This window comes from Micromys minutus, assembly GCF_963924665.1.
Source record: "Micromys minutus genome assembly, chromosome: 30".
Lineage (NCBI taxonomy): Eukaryota > Metazoa > Chordata > Mammalia > Rodentia > Muridae > Micromys > Micromys minutus.
Genome location: NC_137965.1, coordinates 9,578,450 through 9,592,749, shown reverse-complemented (window position 1 = coordinate 9,592,749; position 14,300 = coordinate 9,578,450). Strand labels below are relative to the sequence as shown.

The following is a 14,300-nucleotide window of genomic DNA, read 5'->3' as shown; positions in this document are numbered from 1 at the left end:
ATCTCTAAGTATCCTGAGGACACCTCCACTTGGGTGACTTTACAGCATTGTCAACCTGTACCTCTGAAGTGAACCCCATCACGCCCATCCCGGTCCCACCTTTATGTTTCTTTATAACGTAGGTTTCTATATCTTCCAGGATAAAATTATGACAACCACAACATTCTAATTTTATTTCTTTAGCTCTGCCCCATTCACTAATTTTCTGGTTCACATGAATGAAACTCAGACAGAAAAGAAAAGCGATACTTTAGATTCAACTTTCATCCGTGTTCTTACTTTTAAAAACTTAAGAACTTGACATTGAACCTCTGTTCCCTGACCTTTCTTCACCTAATCCCATAAAGCTTATAAATGGTTCTGACTTCCTACAGAAACCTTACTGTACTTTTTGGTTAATAGAATCTAACATTGCATTAAAAACTAAATAACAGCTGTAGTTTGTCTGCTCCCCATATCTGTAGCTTTATCCACTGGTTTCATCCTGTTCCCTGCCCATGGGCTTCGCTTTTGTCACAAATGAACATTGTGTGATCTTCATGTATGCTATTTCCTACACATGAGATAAGCCCCTTGTAAAGTTTATAGCATAGAAGAAATTCACTAACCTGAAGTCCAAGCTACAGTGCTATTAAAAAAACCTCTCCAAACCTTCCCTAGATGCTACAGCATCTTCCTATGCCTGGACCTTTGACATACCATGAATGTTCTTTATGACACCTCCTTTTGACTTACATTTGTCTCTTTTGCTATATTGCAAGATTGCAACCCTTTAGCGCCTTGTACTTAGACATTGACTCCAAATATCGTCTAGCACTCTATCAAATATGAAGATGTTTCTAGGTTGATGGTTGAAACAACAATTGATTAAATCAATGGCAGAATCAATTGTACAAACTGTCCAGCAAATATTATTATCAAATAGTAAAATTGGATGACAGATGTTTCAATGAAACTGCTTGTTCTCTGAAATAAATTAAGACTTAACACCAATGTTAAGGAGTAAGAGGTCCTTGTGCACATAAAGCCAGGAAAGTTAAACACACAGACTTGTCTCTTCAATGGAAGGAGATATTTACCTATCTTTCTCCTGGCATGCTAGGAAAACATAGTTTGCAACCTAGTGAACTTTTGCTATCTGTTAGGACAGGCGTTGCCTGTATCTCCCAGAATATTATGTTTGCTTGTCTCAGACTTTCCCCACTAAGTCTTTAACATTACTTCTAGACCTTAAACCTGTCCTTCCGAGAGATGCCACTTAAGACCAGGCCAATCCTGACTCCCACGAGCATTATGTTTACCTCAGTCATTCTCCATAAACCTGAAATCATGGGCACTATTCCCAAGCCAGAAGTACTTTGTAAAGGATTTCAATGCTTTGTTATACTCACAGGACTGAGTTAATTGTCATCAGGAAACTCTTCTTCCCCTAAAACTGTGCTGTACTTTAATAGAGTGAAAATAAATGACTTGGGGGTCAGACTCCAGAAATTTGGCCCAGTAGCTGCTCGCTAAGTTGGACCAAGTCATGTTTCATTCTTACCTCACCTGGATCATCAGCCTGTTGCTTGCAGGAAGCCCCACAAAAATAACCTCAGACTAGCAAGACTTTCCATCTTGATCCACAGTAGGGTGTATGTTCTTACAGGAGCAGACATGTGCTGACTGGGCTGTGATTCACTGTGATACCTGCTGGCTCCCAGTCAAGTTTCTCTTCTTAATCAAAGTAGGACAGAGAAACCCAATGCTGACGGGGGATGGTGACTATTTAATAAAGACAAAGAAGATTCTAGTAGGGAGCTATTTGGTTTTTACGTCTGTCACTGAGATAAAGCACCCCACAAAAAGAACTCAGAAGAGAAAAAGGTGATTTCAGCTCTCAGTTCCAAGTTCACGTTCACCATAGTGGGGCGGTGACCTCAGCAGGAGGTTGTGAGAGTTGGTCACATCATACCCCTAACTAGGAACAGAGGGCAGTGAGTGCAAACACGCTCTAACTCTCTGCAAGGTCTGGTCCATGAAACAGTGCTGTCCCATTGTCATTGAAATTCACTTTTATGCACAATTATGAATATAGAAGCTCAAGGGCACGTATTGCAACTTTTCTTCTCCACGCACTACCAAACTGGCCCTCGGTTTACCTTAAATTAGTGTACTAAGTAACTGACTAGTTCATGTCAACTTGACCCAAAGTCTAGTCATCAGGGAGGAGGAAGCCTCGATTGAGAAAATGCCTCTTAAAAATTTGCAGGCCTGTACACAAGCCTGTGAAACATATTAATTGGTGATCGATGTGTGGAAGGAACAGCTCATAATGGGCTGGTGGTCCTGGATTCTCTAAGAAAGCAAGCTGATGGTCTGAGCATGACTCATGGGGAGCAGGTCAGTAAGCAGCATTCTTCCATGGCCTCCAGAATCCCGCCCTGCTTGGATTCCTTACCTGGTTTGCTCAAATGATGAACAGCAGAGGATAAGCCAGATAAATAGTTTTCTTTCCAAATTGTTTTGGTCACTACTACAGCACAGTAGCAACCCTCACTCCGACAGTTAGTGAACTTTAGTTTATTTAGAAAGTAACTTGAAATGCTTGTTAGACAATGCTACTAAGTATAACTGTTTTTAGATGAGCATGCTCTTTCAGTTATGCCAAAATCATACCCTAACTTGTATTTAGGTTATCACTTCTTTATGAAGTACACTGCCAAAAAGGATGACAATTTTGATACCTTTATATTAGCTCAGGATTAAATATCATTATCTTCTGATATAAATGGCTGTGCAGGACACACTAAGGAAACTAGAGTTACGGAAAACCAAATTGCTTGGGTTCAAATCTTCAGTACTACCAGAATCTTATAGTGACTAAATCAAAGTATTGAATAAAATTGGTAATATGGGCCATGCGCCATGAGCTCCCAGGTGCATTGAGGAAGCAGGCTGCTAAGGGAATGACTCTGGACCTGGGACCCCCCAGAACAATTATAGGCCAGGTGGAAGACTGCTGAACATCCTCAGTGCGCCATAAATGCAGGAACTGCACATTCCAAAGGCAATAAACTCATTGGGTGACGCATTGGCTGGAGCTTCAAACCCTTGCTTTAGTTGAGAAAATCCGCCAGCCTTTCCTTACTGCAGAATATATTAGATTGTTTGTGGTTTTGTACCTTTGGAAACAAACCAAGGAAAAAGATGGCAATAAAAAAAGGCAAAAACATAGGCACCGAGGTTATTGTTATATTTTAAAATTATAGTCGTGTAGAGAGTTTTAACAGAAGCAAACAGGGAATAAATAAGAAAACTGAATGATCACATGATTGTTTTTCCAGAGAAACTTAGCCCAAGATACCCACTGTGGGTCAGCTCATTTGCCTGGAACATATTGAAGAAGTTACAAATTGTGAGTTATCATTATTAATTGGAACTAAATTTATCAACAGAGCACCCTGATAAGGCTTATTAAATTGCAGCTAGTAGTTAGACCGTTTACTGGTGAAAGCAAGAATTCCATGACAACCAAATCAATAAGCTCAGATTGCACTGAACTTTCCTTTGAATGACAAATCCCAAGTGAAATTAATTTGTGAAGTTATAATTGGGAAAGGAGTCTTTGCAAATTCTAGAGAAAGCAGTTTGGGTGTGGGAGGCCGGTCCAAATGTACGGTGATTCTGGCTGCTCAGGATGTGCCAGAAATCACTCATATAATGTCCAAGAGCTCTCTCGCATCTCAGCAGCAAGCATAAGGCTCTTCACTCACAGTTCTCGCCAACAGTATTCCCAGACTTCCACAGAAAACCATATTCCCAGATACCAGCCAATACAATCCAATACAACTCAATCCCATAGACTCTCAGAATAATATGTTGAAAAATGATGCATGATCAAAACTTACTGCTTGTGAATATTCTAGTTAAAGTGCCCCTGCCTCAGTGTGTGTGTGTGTATGTGTGTGTGTGTGCATGTGTGTCTGTGTGTATAATTTGAATGATGTGTATGTGTGTTGGCAGGTGGACATGTACGTATAAGGGGTACTCACTCCTGTGAGAGCATGTCGGAAGGATAGGAATACAGGGGAATGTCTGGTGTCCTGCCCTGCTATGGCATTCTATGTTTTGTACCCTAGTTTGGGGTCTCTCACAGAAGCTGGGACTAGGCCGGTGGCCAGAAAGCCTTAGCAGCCATCTCTTGCTTATACCTTTCTCCATCTTCCCTAGTGCTGGGGTTACAGGTGCACACCATTCCTGTTTTTTTAACGAGTGATGGCTTTTTTTTTTTAACGCATGCCCTCGCCCCATTACCCACCAAGCAACCTACCTAGCTCCAAGGATATCTACTTTCCTGCTGTTTCTCTCACCCTTGACCAGTCTTTGTGAAATAAGACGGTATTTCACAGTTGTCTACTATGGGTAATGGTTGGTTTGTTTTTTGTTTATTTATTATTTATTACTCATGTTGTGGGCCTGGAGGTTTGCTGTTGTGCTAAGAACTATCTGGAAGTCATTATTGATGTGACACTGGCTAAGAGAAAAATTATGACGAGGAGAAAAACATTACTAGGCATCTTTTATGACCAGTAGCTTATAAAGGACTTAATATGAGAAATAAACGCGAATTGGTTGGCTTCGTTCTCATGCTGCTAAGCCGTAGGGATGTTTTTACCTGTATGAATGACTATGAATTTCAAAGACTTTCCCCCCTAAACTCTTCTGTATCACAGTCACAAATTACACGATTTCTGTAAGATATCTGTGTGTGGCTTTAAAAAATATAGGATATAGTACATATAGATTTTTAGATATATGTTCAGAAATGTTATACCAGTTTAAGACTCAGGCAGACAGGGAAAGGGGAATCACACTGAAAGTTACATAAACTTGTAGAAGCCCCATTCCTTTAGCTGCAGGGGAGGAATGTGACATTCCTCTCTCTTACTAGCTGACTTATATGGATGCAATGGTCACAAAATGTCATTCATGATGTAGCTGCTGCTCTTGACATTCACGTTAAAAATCCATCTCAAAGAGCAAATATAAACCTGCTAATGGTGAAAATTGCCTAATTGCTAGAAAGTTCTATTTCCTTCAGAATTTCGAGTATCTACGTCATTTTTAAAATTATAACCTTCGCCCAAAATGTGTTTTCATGAGCCTCAGCAAGATAGTGTGTACAAGAATTTAAGAGAATCGGGGAATACATAGGAAAATAATTATGAAAAGTTTATTACCCAGAAGCACCAGAGTGTAAATCATTTGGACTTTGATGTTCAAGTTTAGGTTTCCTTACTTATGTTTTGCTTTGGGACCGAAAAAATATTCTGATCATGACCGTGAAGAAGAGATGTCCCGATTCATGCGCAATGCTATGGAATGTGTTCATTACAGTATGTATTAAAATTGAATAAAATAACATACCACAGATGCTCCAGGGACATCATAACAGGATATGCTTGACGCTCTTTTGCAATCCAGTTTTGAAGTGGCAATATCTCTACATCGCCCAGCCTCTTACCCTCTATCTACCTCATGGTTAAAAGCATGGTTTCAGAGTGAAAATAAATCAGAAGCTCTCCTCAGCTATGGTCTAAACTCTCACTTAGAACTAGTGTTTGCCTCTCTGACCCGGACCAGAGCACATTTATTCGCCTTAGACCGGGAACCCACATCACAGGAAAGATGTTCCGAACAAAGCTGCAGTTTGGATCTCTAGAAAAAGCTTTGGTCTCTGGTCAGCATTGCTCTATGAGTCTTGCTGCTTCAAAGGAGCGGAATCAAAATGTACTTTTAAGTTTATATCTCTAGTGCAACGGTGAGGTTTGAAAAATGTTGAGTGGACGAAAACAAGAGACAGAGGGAGGCTGTAAAGGAGGAATGAGGCAGTGGGGGTGGAGAGGGAGAGAGAGAGACAGAGAGACAGACAGAGACAGAGACAGACAGAGACAGAGAGAGAAACCTAGAACCCAGGATTAAACAACTCACTTGGCATTCCCTGCCCCAGGCTTCTTTCTCCGGAAAATGTTGAGGAAGGTGTTGGAGCGGCACGGTAGCTTGCCGTCACCGACGTGCATGCGGACCACATCAGAGGTCGTGAAGGCACTGCGAACATTCCTCTCGGGTTTGGCAATAATGATGTACATCTTGGGAGTGAACATGCACCCCAGGGCCACCGTCACACTGAGGCTCACCGCGAAGCAGGTAGTGATGATCTTGTAGTTGCTCCCAAAGTAAATGGGAACGAAAGCCAGCCAGATGATGCAGGTAGTATACATGGTAAAGGCGATGTATTTAGCCTCATTGAAATTGGCCGGCACGTTGCGGGTCTTGAAGGCGTAGTAGGTACAGCTCATGATGAGGAGTCCATTGTAACCCACAGGGGCCACCACACCCAGGTTGCTGGTATTGCAGATTAGGTAGACTTCCTTGATACTCGGATAGGACAAAATGGGCATAGGGGGCTCCATGATGATCAAGGTCACCACTAGCGTCAGCTGTACGCTAATCAGAATGGAGGCTATGATCACTTGGGCCCAAGCGCTCATGAACCTGGGCTTCCGGGTGCAGATCTTCTTCTTGCTGCCGGCCAGGATGCGTGCAATACGATTGGTTTTGGTCACCAAAGCAGAGTAGCACATGGCAGAAGAGAGGCCGACCAGGAGGCGCTGGAGGTAGCAGGATGTGGTAGTAGGTTTGGCGATGAGGGTGAAAGGGCACACGTAGCCGAGGAAAATGCCGGCCAGAATGATGTAGCAGAGCTCCCTGCTGGAGGATTTGACCACAGGTGTGTCCCGGTACAGGACGAAGATGAGAGTGACAAATAGTGTCACGAGGATGCCCAGACAAGAAAAGGCAATGGCTATGATCGATTCTATGTCGCTCCACTCAAGATAACGGACAGGAATGGGCTCGCAGCCTGCAAGGAAAAAGAATGGTTTTAATCAGAGTCTCGGATTTCTGTTAAGCCATTGTGCTGATGTTTGCCAGTTCCTGGGGGCATAGCTATAAGCCATATCCTTTATAATTTGTGGTATCTGTGTCATTACAAAATTCCTCCACGTTACTCAGAGATTGCCTTCCCTGGATACCCATATGTCCAAACTTAAGTCTCATTTCACTCGGGTGTGACTTACTTGACTGAATAAAGTATCTTTTCCTTCAGCCCCAGCACTGAAAGAGGTTGTTACTGCATTGGCGAAATTTGATTCTACATCGTTTTGAAAAGACAGGAAGGACACATATCATGGTGATAATGAAATAGAACACGTTAATAAAGAGGAAACTAAGATTTCTTTTTATTGTTTGTAGCCCTTGTCTGTAAGCACACGGGGCTTATAGACAAATTTAAACATTAGCAGAACATTTCATGCATACTATAACTTGAGTTTTGGAGACAATGTCCCCATTCTCTTGTTTACCACCCATTTTTGTGTTGCTTAAACTATCATGTGCAGTCTGATTCTGGCAGTTGGAGCTCTGCGTTAATAGGCCCTGGTAGACATGCCAAAGAATGACAGCTCCCTCTGCACCTCTCTGGAGTTACGGGCACTGTGTTTTTAATTGCCCCTTATTTTTCCCTCCTAGCGGAGAACAAAATTTGTTTTGCATTTCAAAGTGGAAATAGAATGTTGTCATGCTCAAGAGACAATTCTTTCTGAAGAACCCATGTTTGGTCTGGACCAGTATTTCCCAAAAGTGTGTGATACTGGGATTATGTTAATGAATCTAGAGAAAGACGGTCTGTTCTATATCCATAGAACGGGACATGCCCCAGGGGACCAGCAGAACCCATTCTACCGTCAGCCGATGGTTCAGTCCATCAGCACCAATCCACTTCAGCGGACATGTTTTTGCACATCAGCCGTTGGGTGCTAGCCTTTGCTTCTGATGATCAACCAGCTGGGGGAAAGCTCACATCCACACAGGAGTGTCAAATCAACCAGCCTCAGTCTCACACGCATACTTTCTTAAGTCCACAAGTTTATGCCCCGGAAGCTCTTCAATCCCTAAACTCCACACTGTTTGAAACGCCACAGAATGTGTACATGCCATCTGCACAGGGGAGCTTTATCTCTCAGGGGCGGGCAGCTCGTGTAGTATGTCCTTAGCAGAAGATTTAGCTTTTGTGTCCTTTCTGGTTTTCTTTTATTGTTGTGCTTCTTCTTCTAATTCTCATAAATCCATGCGGATTTTTTTCAGTATCCACGAGGAATTGACTCTGTTCTCCCAATAATGGCAAACCCAAGAGATGCTCAAGACCTTTGTCTGAGATGATATTTGCATCCTAGGACCCTCCAGTGGTACCAAATATGTGAACCTATTATCTCATATACTCTTATATTGTAACTCATACTCTTATTCAGGATGACAAAAGATTTGTACATAACCTGAGGACTCTCTCTCAAGTGCATGCTAAGCATCTGATAAGTGCCATGCTTTGACTACTTATAATACCCAGAAGAATGTTGATACTGTGTAGTTAGTTATTGTGTTGTATCATTTTAAGAAATAAAGATGAAAATACTGAGTATATACACATGCACACATGCAAACACGCATGCACACACATATGTATATATATATATATATATATATATATATATATATATATATATATATATATATATATATAAACATGTGGTTTCACAAAAATGAAATCAGAGAGTTAACAGTGCACTAGTCAAAGTGAAATGTCTTTGCCTCATGGTTTCTCCCCTGAGAATGCAGGATACAAGATCTAGAGTTGGCAGATAAGGATGGATGGCTAAATATCTTTGGTCTTTTGCCATGTTTCTAGAAGATTCATCAAGATCACTTTGAAGATCTTCCTTTGCCAAAATATTGGAGGTGCTGTAACCAACAGCCCATTCACTGAGTTATCTTCCTGACTCATGTTTTTTAAATTTCTCAAACTCCTAAGGAACAGCTCTCAGGCTTAAGCCATTCTACATACTACATGTGAGACAGAGCCAGCAGTGTTCTAACATTCTACATACTACATGTAAGACAGAGCCCACAGTGTTCTAACATTCTACATACTACATGTAAGACAGAGCCCACAGTGTTCTAACATTCTACATACTACATGTAAGACAGAGCCCACAGTGTTCTAACATTCCACATACAACATGTGAGACAGAGCCCACAGTGTCCTAACATTCTACATACTACATGTGAGACAGGGCCAGCAGTGTTCTAACATTCTACATACTACATGTAAGACAGAGCCCACAGTGTTCTAACATTCCACATACAACATGTGAGACAGAGCCCACAGTGTTCTAACATTCTACATACTACATGTGAGACAGAGCTCACAGTGTTCTAACATTCTACATACTACATGTGAGACAGAGCCCACAGTGTCCTAACATTCTACATACTACATGTGAAACAGAGCCCACATTGTTCTAAGGAGGAGAGTTACTGTGTCCTAAGATTTTGTTATTCTTTCACTGGAACTAGTATGCCATTAGCTCGACAATGGTTACATGTGTCAGATCTATAAGAGGACAATAGTTTATTCTCCTTCATTGTTTTTTAAACAATATAGTGTCATAACTACTTACATAGTATTTGAATTATAGTATTTTAAGTAATGTAGAATACTTAAATACTTTTGTTTATGTGCTAAGATTTGTTAATGTGCTTTTGCTATTGTTTATTTAAATATACAGACTTATTGCATGTTATGTTTTGAGAGGGTACATTGGTCTGGTTTTATTTATTTATTGGTTTGACTTATCAAAACCAGTTGGAGACATGTATGGGGAAGATACCGTGATCTAAGTCAGCACTTGGGTAGTCACATTTAGAAATCAAGTTAGTGACCCAGAGAAGTGTTGTTTGTGATGGCCCTCATCTGTAGCTTCAATATCTGAGAGGGAGAAAGAGGAAGATTGTTCTTAGTTCAAGTTCAACTTACACTGCAGAGGAGGAAGGAGAAAAGAAAATACATGGATTAAAAATCATGAAGGAAGTTTCACACATCCATCCAGTCGTTTTCTTATATGAGCAGCCCTAAAACACAAGAGTTCTCTCTTTCAACTCATAAAAGAAGCAGGTCCTTAAACTATTTCAACCTAGTGAAACTTTAGGTACCTTGGATTAATAAAGTGATTCCCATAGGAAAAACACCGCAACCCTTTGCCCCAATGTATATAACACTTTAACATTGCTATTATTACTTTGTCAGAGCCTGACAAACACAGAGGTGAATACTTGCAGCCTACCATTGAACTAAGAATAGGGTTCCCAGTGGAGGAGTTAGAGAAAGGACTGAAGGAGCTGAAGGATTTGCAATCCCATAAGAACAATATCAGTCAACCAGAGCTCTCAGGGAGTAAACCACCAATCAAAGAGTACTCATGGATAGACCTATGGCCCCACCTGCATATGTACTTGAGGATGGCCTTGTTGGGCATCAATGGGAGAAGCCCTTGGTCCTGCCAAGGCTCAATGCCCCAGTGTAGAGGAATGTCAGGGCAGGGAGGCAGAAGGGAGTGGGTGGATAGGTTGGGGAGCACCCTCGTAGAAGCAGGGGGAGAGGGGATGTGATAGGGGATTTCTGAAGGAAAAACTCCAGGAAAGAAGATAACATTTGAAATGTAAATTTAAAAAAAAGACTATATATTTTCTGGAGCAAAGTCCTAGAAACTAAGTAGCAGGGATAGGTTTTCAGCTAAGAGACACTATAGTTCTTTAACATGGTCAAATTAGAACACCACTAGATGTGAAAATACCAACATATATGTAATTTAAGAAATAGCTCTTGCCTCAGAATCCCCATTAAAAAACTTACCACACAGAAACAAGGATTAGAACTCTGCATGGAAATGTAGATCACCATACAAGATGAAGATCTTCATACCAATAACCCATAAAAATTATGTTCTACAAAACCACAGACACAAATTTTGATGTTTTATCTTTCTCCTAACATTGGAGTAGACATGATACCTAGTCTTGTGAAAAATCCCTCAAAGCAAAGGACTAACTAAAACCATGTCCAGGTTCCCAACCCACAAAATTGTGGGATGATAACTATGTGGTGGTTTAAGCAACTAGATTAAATGTGCTTTATATAAGAGACAATTAACTCACATACTAAGCCATTTTCTTACTTCAAGAGCCAACATGTAAACCCTTGCTGTGCTTCTGTTCCAGTTATAATCCAAATTACTCAAAATATCTTTAGGCTTTGTATTGTACCATATCATCATATGTAATGTGTCCATATGTATTAAATTCCTTTTACTATCAAAAACTGCCCAATATATTCTGCTACTTAACTAATTTAAAATTATTACCATATCTCCCTCCCATTTTCTATCCTCTGATAGTCACAAGACAGTAAGTTTAAAATACTTCAGGGATAAAGCAGAATCTTAGGATTATGTTGACTTCAAGAACAATTCCCACACCCAACAGGAATCTGAACATTCCAATACTAGCTTTTGATTTGCTGTCTTTCTGTGTGTGCTCTATTAAAAATTAAAAGGGAATCTTTGAAAATTGATAAGTAATAAACAGTCTGGTTCATATTATAAATATTGTGTCCCAATCTAAGTTTCCATAGTAACTGAAATTTGGCATCATCTGTGGTCTACAGAGTTGATAAAATAAAAAGGAATAAAGATATCTAATTCTTGTATACTTAGTATAATTCTTTTGTTCTTCATTCAACATCTGTAGAAACTGTTTTGAGACACTACCGAGGATCAAACCTTGGATTCTTGCGCCCTAGTCTAGTGCTTTACAACTAAGCTACATTCATCCCCAGAAACATTGCTTTCTGAGTCTTTAAGTGGTTTGTAAAAATAAACAATACTATCCATTGTTTGATTTTTTTTAAAATATTACCTAAAATAATTGCAGTCATAAATGTTGTTACAGAGTAAAGCGAATATTATGAAAGTCATGAACATTATAAAGTTTGTTAGAAAGAGTTTTTATAGATAACCATGTGATATGAAAGGACTATTCTGATGTTTTTTAAAAGTCCCTGTCAAGATTCTCACATAAAAGAAAATAATTGGTTTATAATAGGAAATCCATGTCTGGTACTTGAATACGGTCAGAAACACATGACTGGGGAAGGCAATCTCTAGAGGGAATCTTGTTACTCTGGTTCAGCTGAACAGACATAGTGTCAAACTACCATGTAAATACTTGAGTGTGGATATGGAGACAGGTACTAGCCCAATGAGGAGGCTCACGGCTACTCCATGTGCTGAGAATGTGTGATAGTTGAAGACTCGGCCCTAAACAAGACATTTATACCACCCCCACTGAAGTTGAATGAATGTGGGAGAAACGAGGTTGGGAAGAGCCAGAATATATGGAGAAGAGCTGAGAACTGCCGTCTTTGAGCCACAGTGAAGCCATTACAGATCTGAACATAAGGCAGCAGTGGCCACCTACACTGTTCCCTCACAAGACTGGCCCTTTCAACAGTTACAGGAGGCTCATGGAGTCCTGCCATCTGCACTGACACCTTGACTACTATCGATTCTGGAAGAGGGAGAACCATTGTCTAAACTAGATATCCACTGTGAGCCCAACCGGGCTCCAGGGAATAGCTCCAAACCTATAGCCGTGCAGACAACTTTGGTAAAGCCCAGTAGATAACAAAACAAACAAGCAAACAAAGAAAATGTGAGAAAGGGATTTGTAGGAGGGCGTACAGGACCAGGGAGGACACGAGGGAGGGCGAGAGTCATCGGACTGCTTTTTATACGCATATGAAACTGTCAAAGAACAGCTTTGACATGATTTCTAAAGACGATTGCATTTGCTATGCTTTTCCATACTCTGCTTATTCATGTACACTTTTCTTTACTGATCTGAAGCTATACAAAGCTGACTCCATCTTTACTGTTTCTCCTACCAGTAATAGGAATCGGTTTAACCTAAGGCTTTTCTAGACGGTCGGCATCTCGATTACAATGGCTTAATAATAACCAGCAATAACTTAGTTTGAATCATCTGAGAAACAATATGCAGGCAAGTCACACTCACTCTTCTGATACATTTCACGAGGGCAAGGATGTCATGAGTTTACAAATCTGAAAAAAAAAAAACTCAGAAGCTCGAAAATCACATTCATGAACTTCTTTCACTTAAAAGCAAAATGTATACCACAGCAAAAGACAGTCAACATGTCAGCAGCACCAATCAAGAGAGATCCAGGTGCAAGCTCTAATTCATCCACAGAGATGCCTCATTCAGAGTGTGCACTGCCAGATCTATCTGAAGAACGCCAGCTTGAGACAGCTCAAGGCAGAAAAATCAGGCCTTTCACCGAAGGGTTGCACTGGCTGTCACCATGGATATTTCAAAGTTTGCATTTTATAAATCCCAGCTCCTCTAACATCGTCAAAGCTCAAAGAAAACTACATCTCCACAAAAGACCATAAACATGTCCAAACTCCTGAACAGTACACCATGCATCATTAAAGGAAATGTCATTGTCCTTGAAACAGACCTGGCACTCTTGCGCAGTAACAGGAGTAGTTTATCATAATAAAAACCCAAGCACAAGCTTCCTACTCTACTGTGTTCCCTTTTCCTACCAGCGAGATGCTTGACTCCTTGCATATGGGGAAGTCAAGCACTTGAATGTCAATCAGACCCACCCCAAGCTGCAGGCACCTGGAGCTTATGAATAAGTTATGTCTTGAATAGACTTCTTAAAGATTGGCATCTCACCCTCTTTACTTCCCCTTGCTTCAGACATCTTAAAATTTGGAAGCATTGGATTGGCCATCTTGAGGAAATTGACTCTAATATCCAATTCTGTCATACATGTAATGTTAGCAAGATTATGATCCTGTTTTGAGGAGTCAAAGTTATGACACTCCTGTGTGAGAGCATCCTAAGGCATCCTGCAAGAGATGGCAAGTGGTGACCCCCACTTACAAAAGAAAACTTAAAAAGAGTTGTTTGTATGACATCCAGAGCTCCCAAAACAGGGCAGCTTGGCAAATGTCCATAGCCAGTCATTCAGAGAACCCAGAGACATCAGGCAAGTTGGCCTTCGAACAGGCTTCAAATCACTCAGCAAACTCAGACCAGTGGTAATAACTCCAATTCCAGGACCAGAGGCTACTTCTCATCTGTGAACCGGATATTTCAGGGTTTATAATATCCAAGTGCATTAGGAGGCTAAAATGGAATATCGTATTTCTTTCTAACTAGGTCAAGTCACACATAACACTGATTAGAAAATAGAAGCAACAATTAGTTTACTCCAATTATCTCAGAGAAATGTATGATATTCATAACACTGCTTTATAATGATCTTATCAAAA

The 14,300-nt window shown here is 40.6% G+C and overlaps 1 protein-coding gene across 2 annotated transcripts in view; it reads right to left on the bottom strand.

Annotated features, from left to right (window-relative positions):
* The window catches only part of GRM1 (glutamate metabotropic receptor 1), a gene marked incomplete at both ends in the record, with an annotated part of 351,560 nt that overhangs the window by 21,433 nt on the left and 315,827 nt on the right, over window positions 1-14,300 (bottom strand). For both annotated transcript variants that reach the window (XM_080941568.1, XM_080941569.1), the window contains one exon: window positions 5,974-6,904. In XM_080941568.1, coding sequence (XP_080797694.1) covers window positions 5,974-6,904 — 931 coding nt within the window. The remainder of the gene's footprint in view (window positions 1-5,973; window positions 6,905-14,300) is intronic.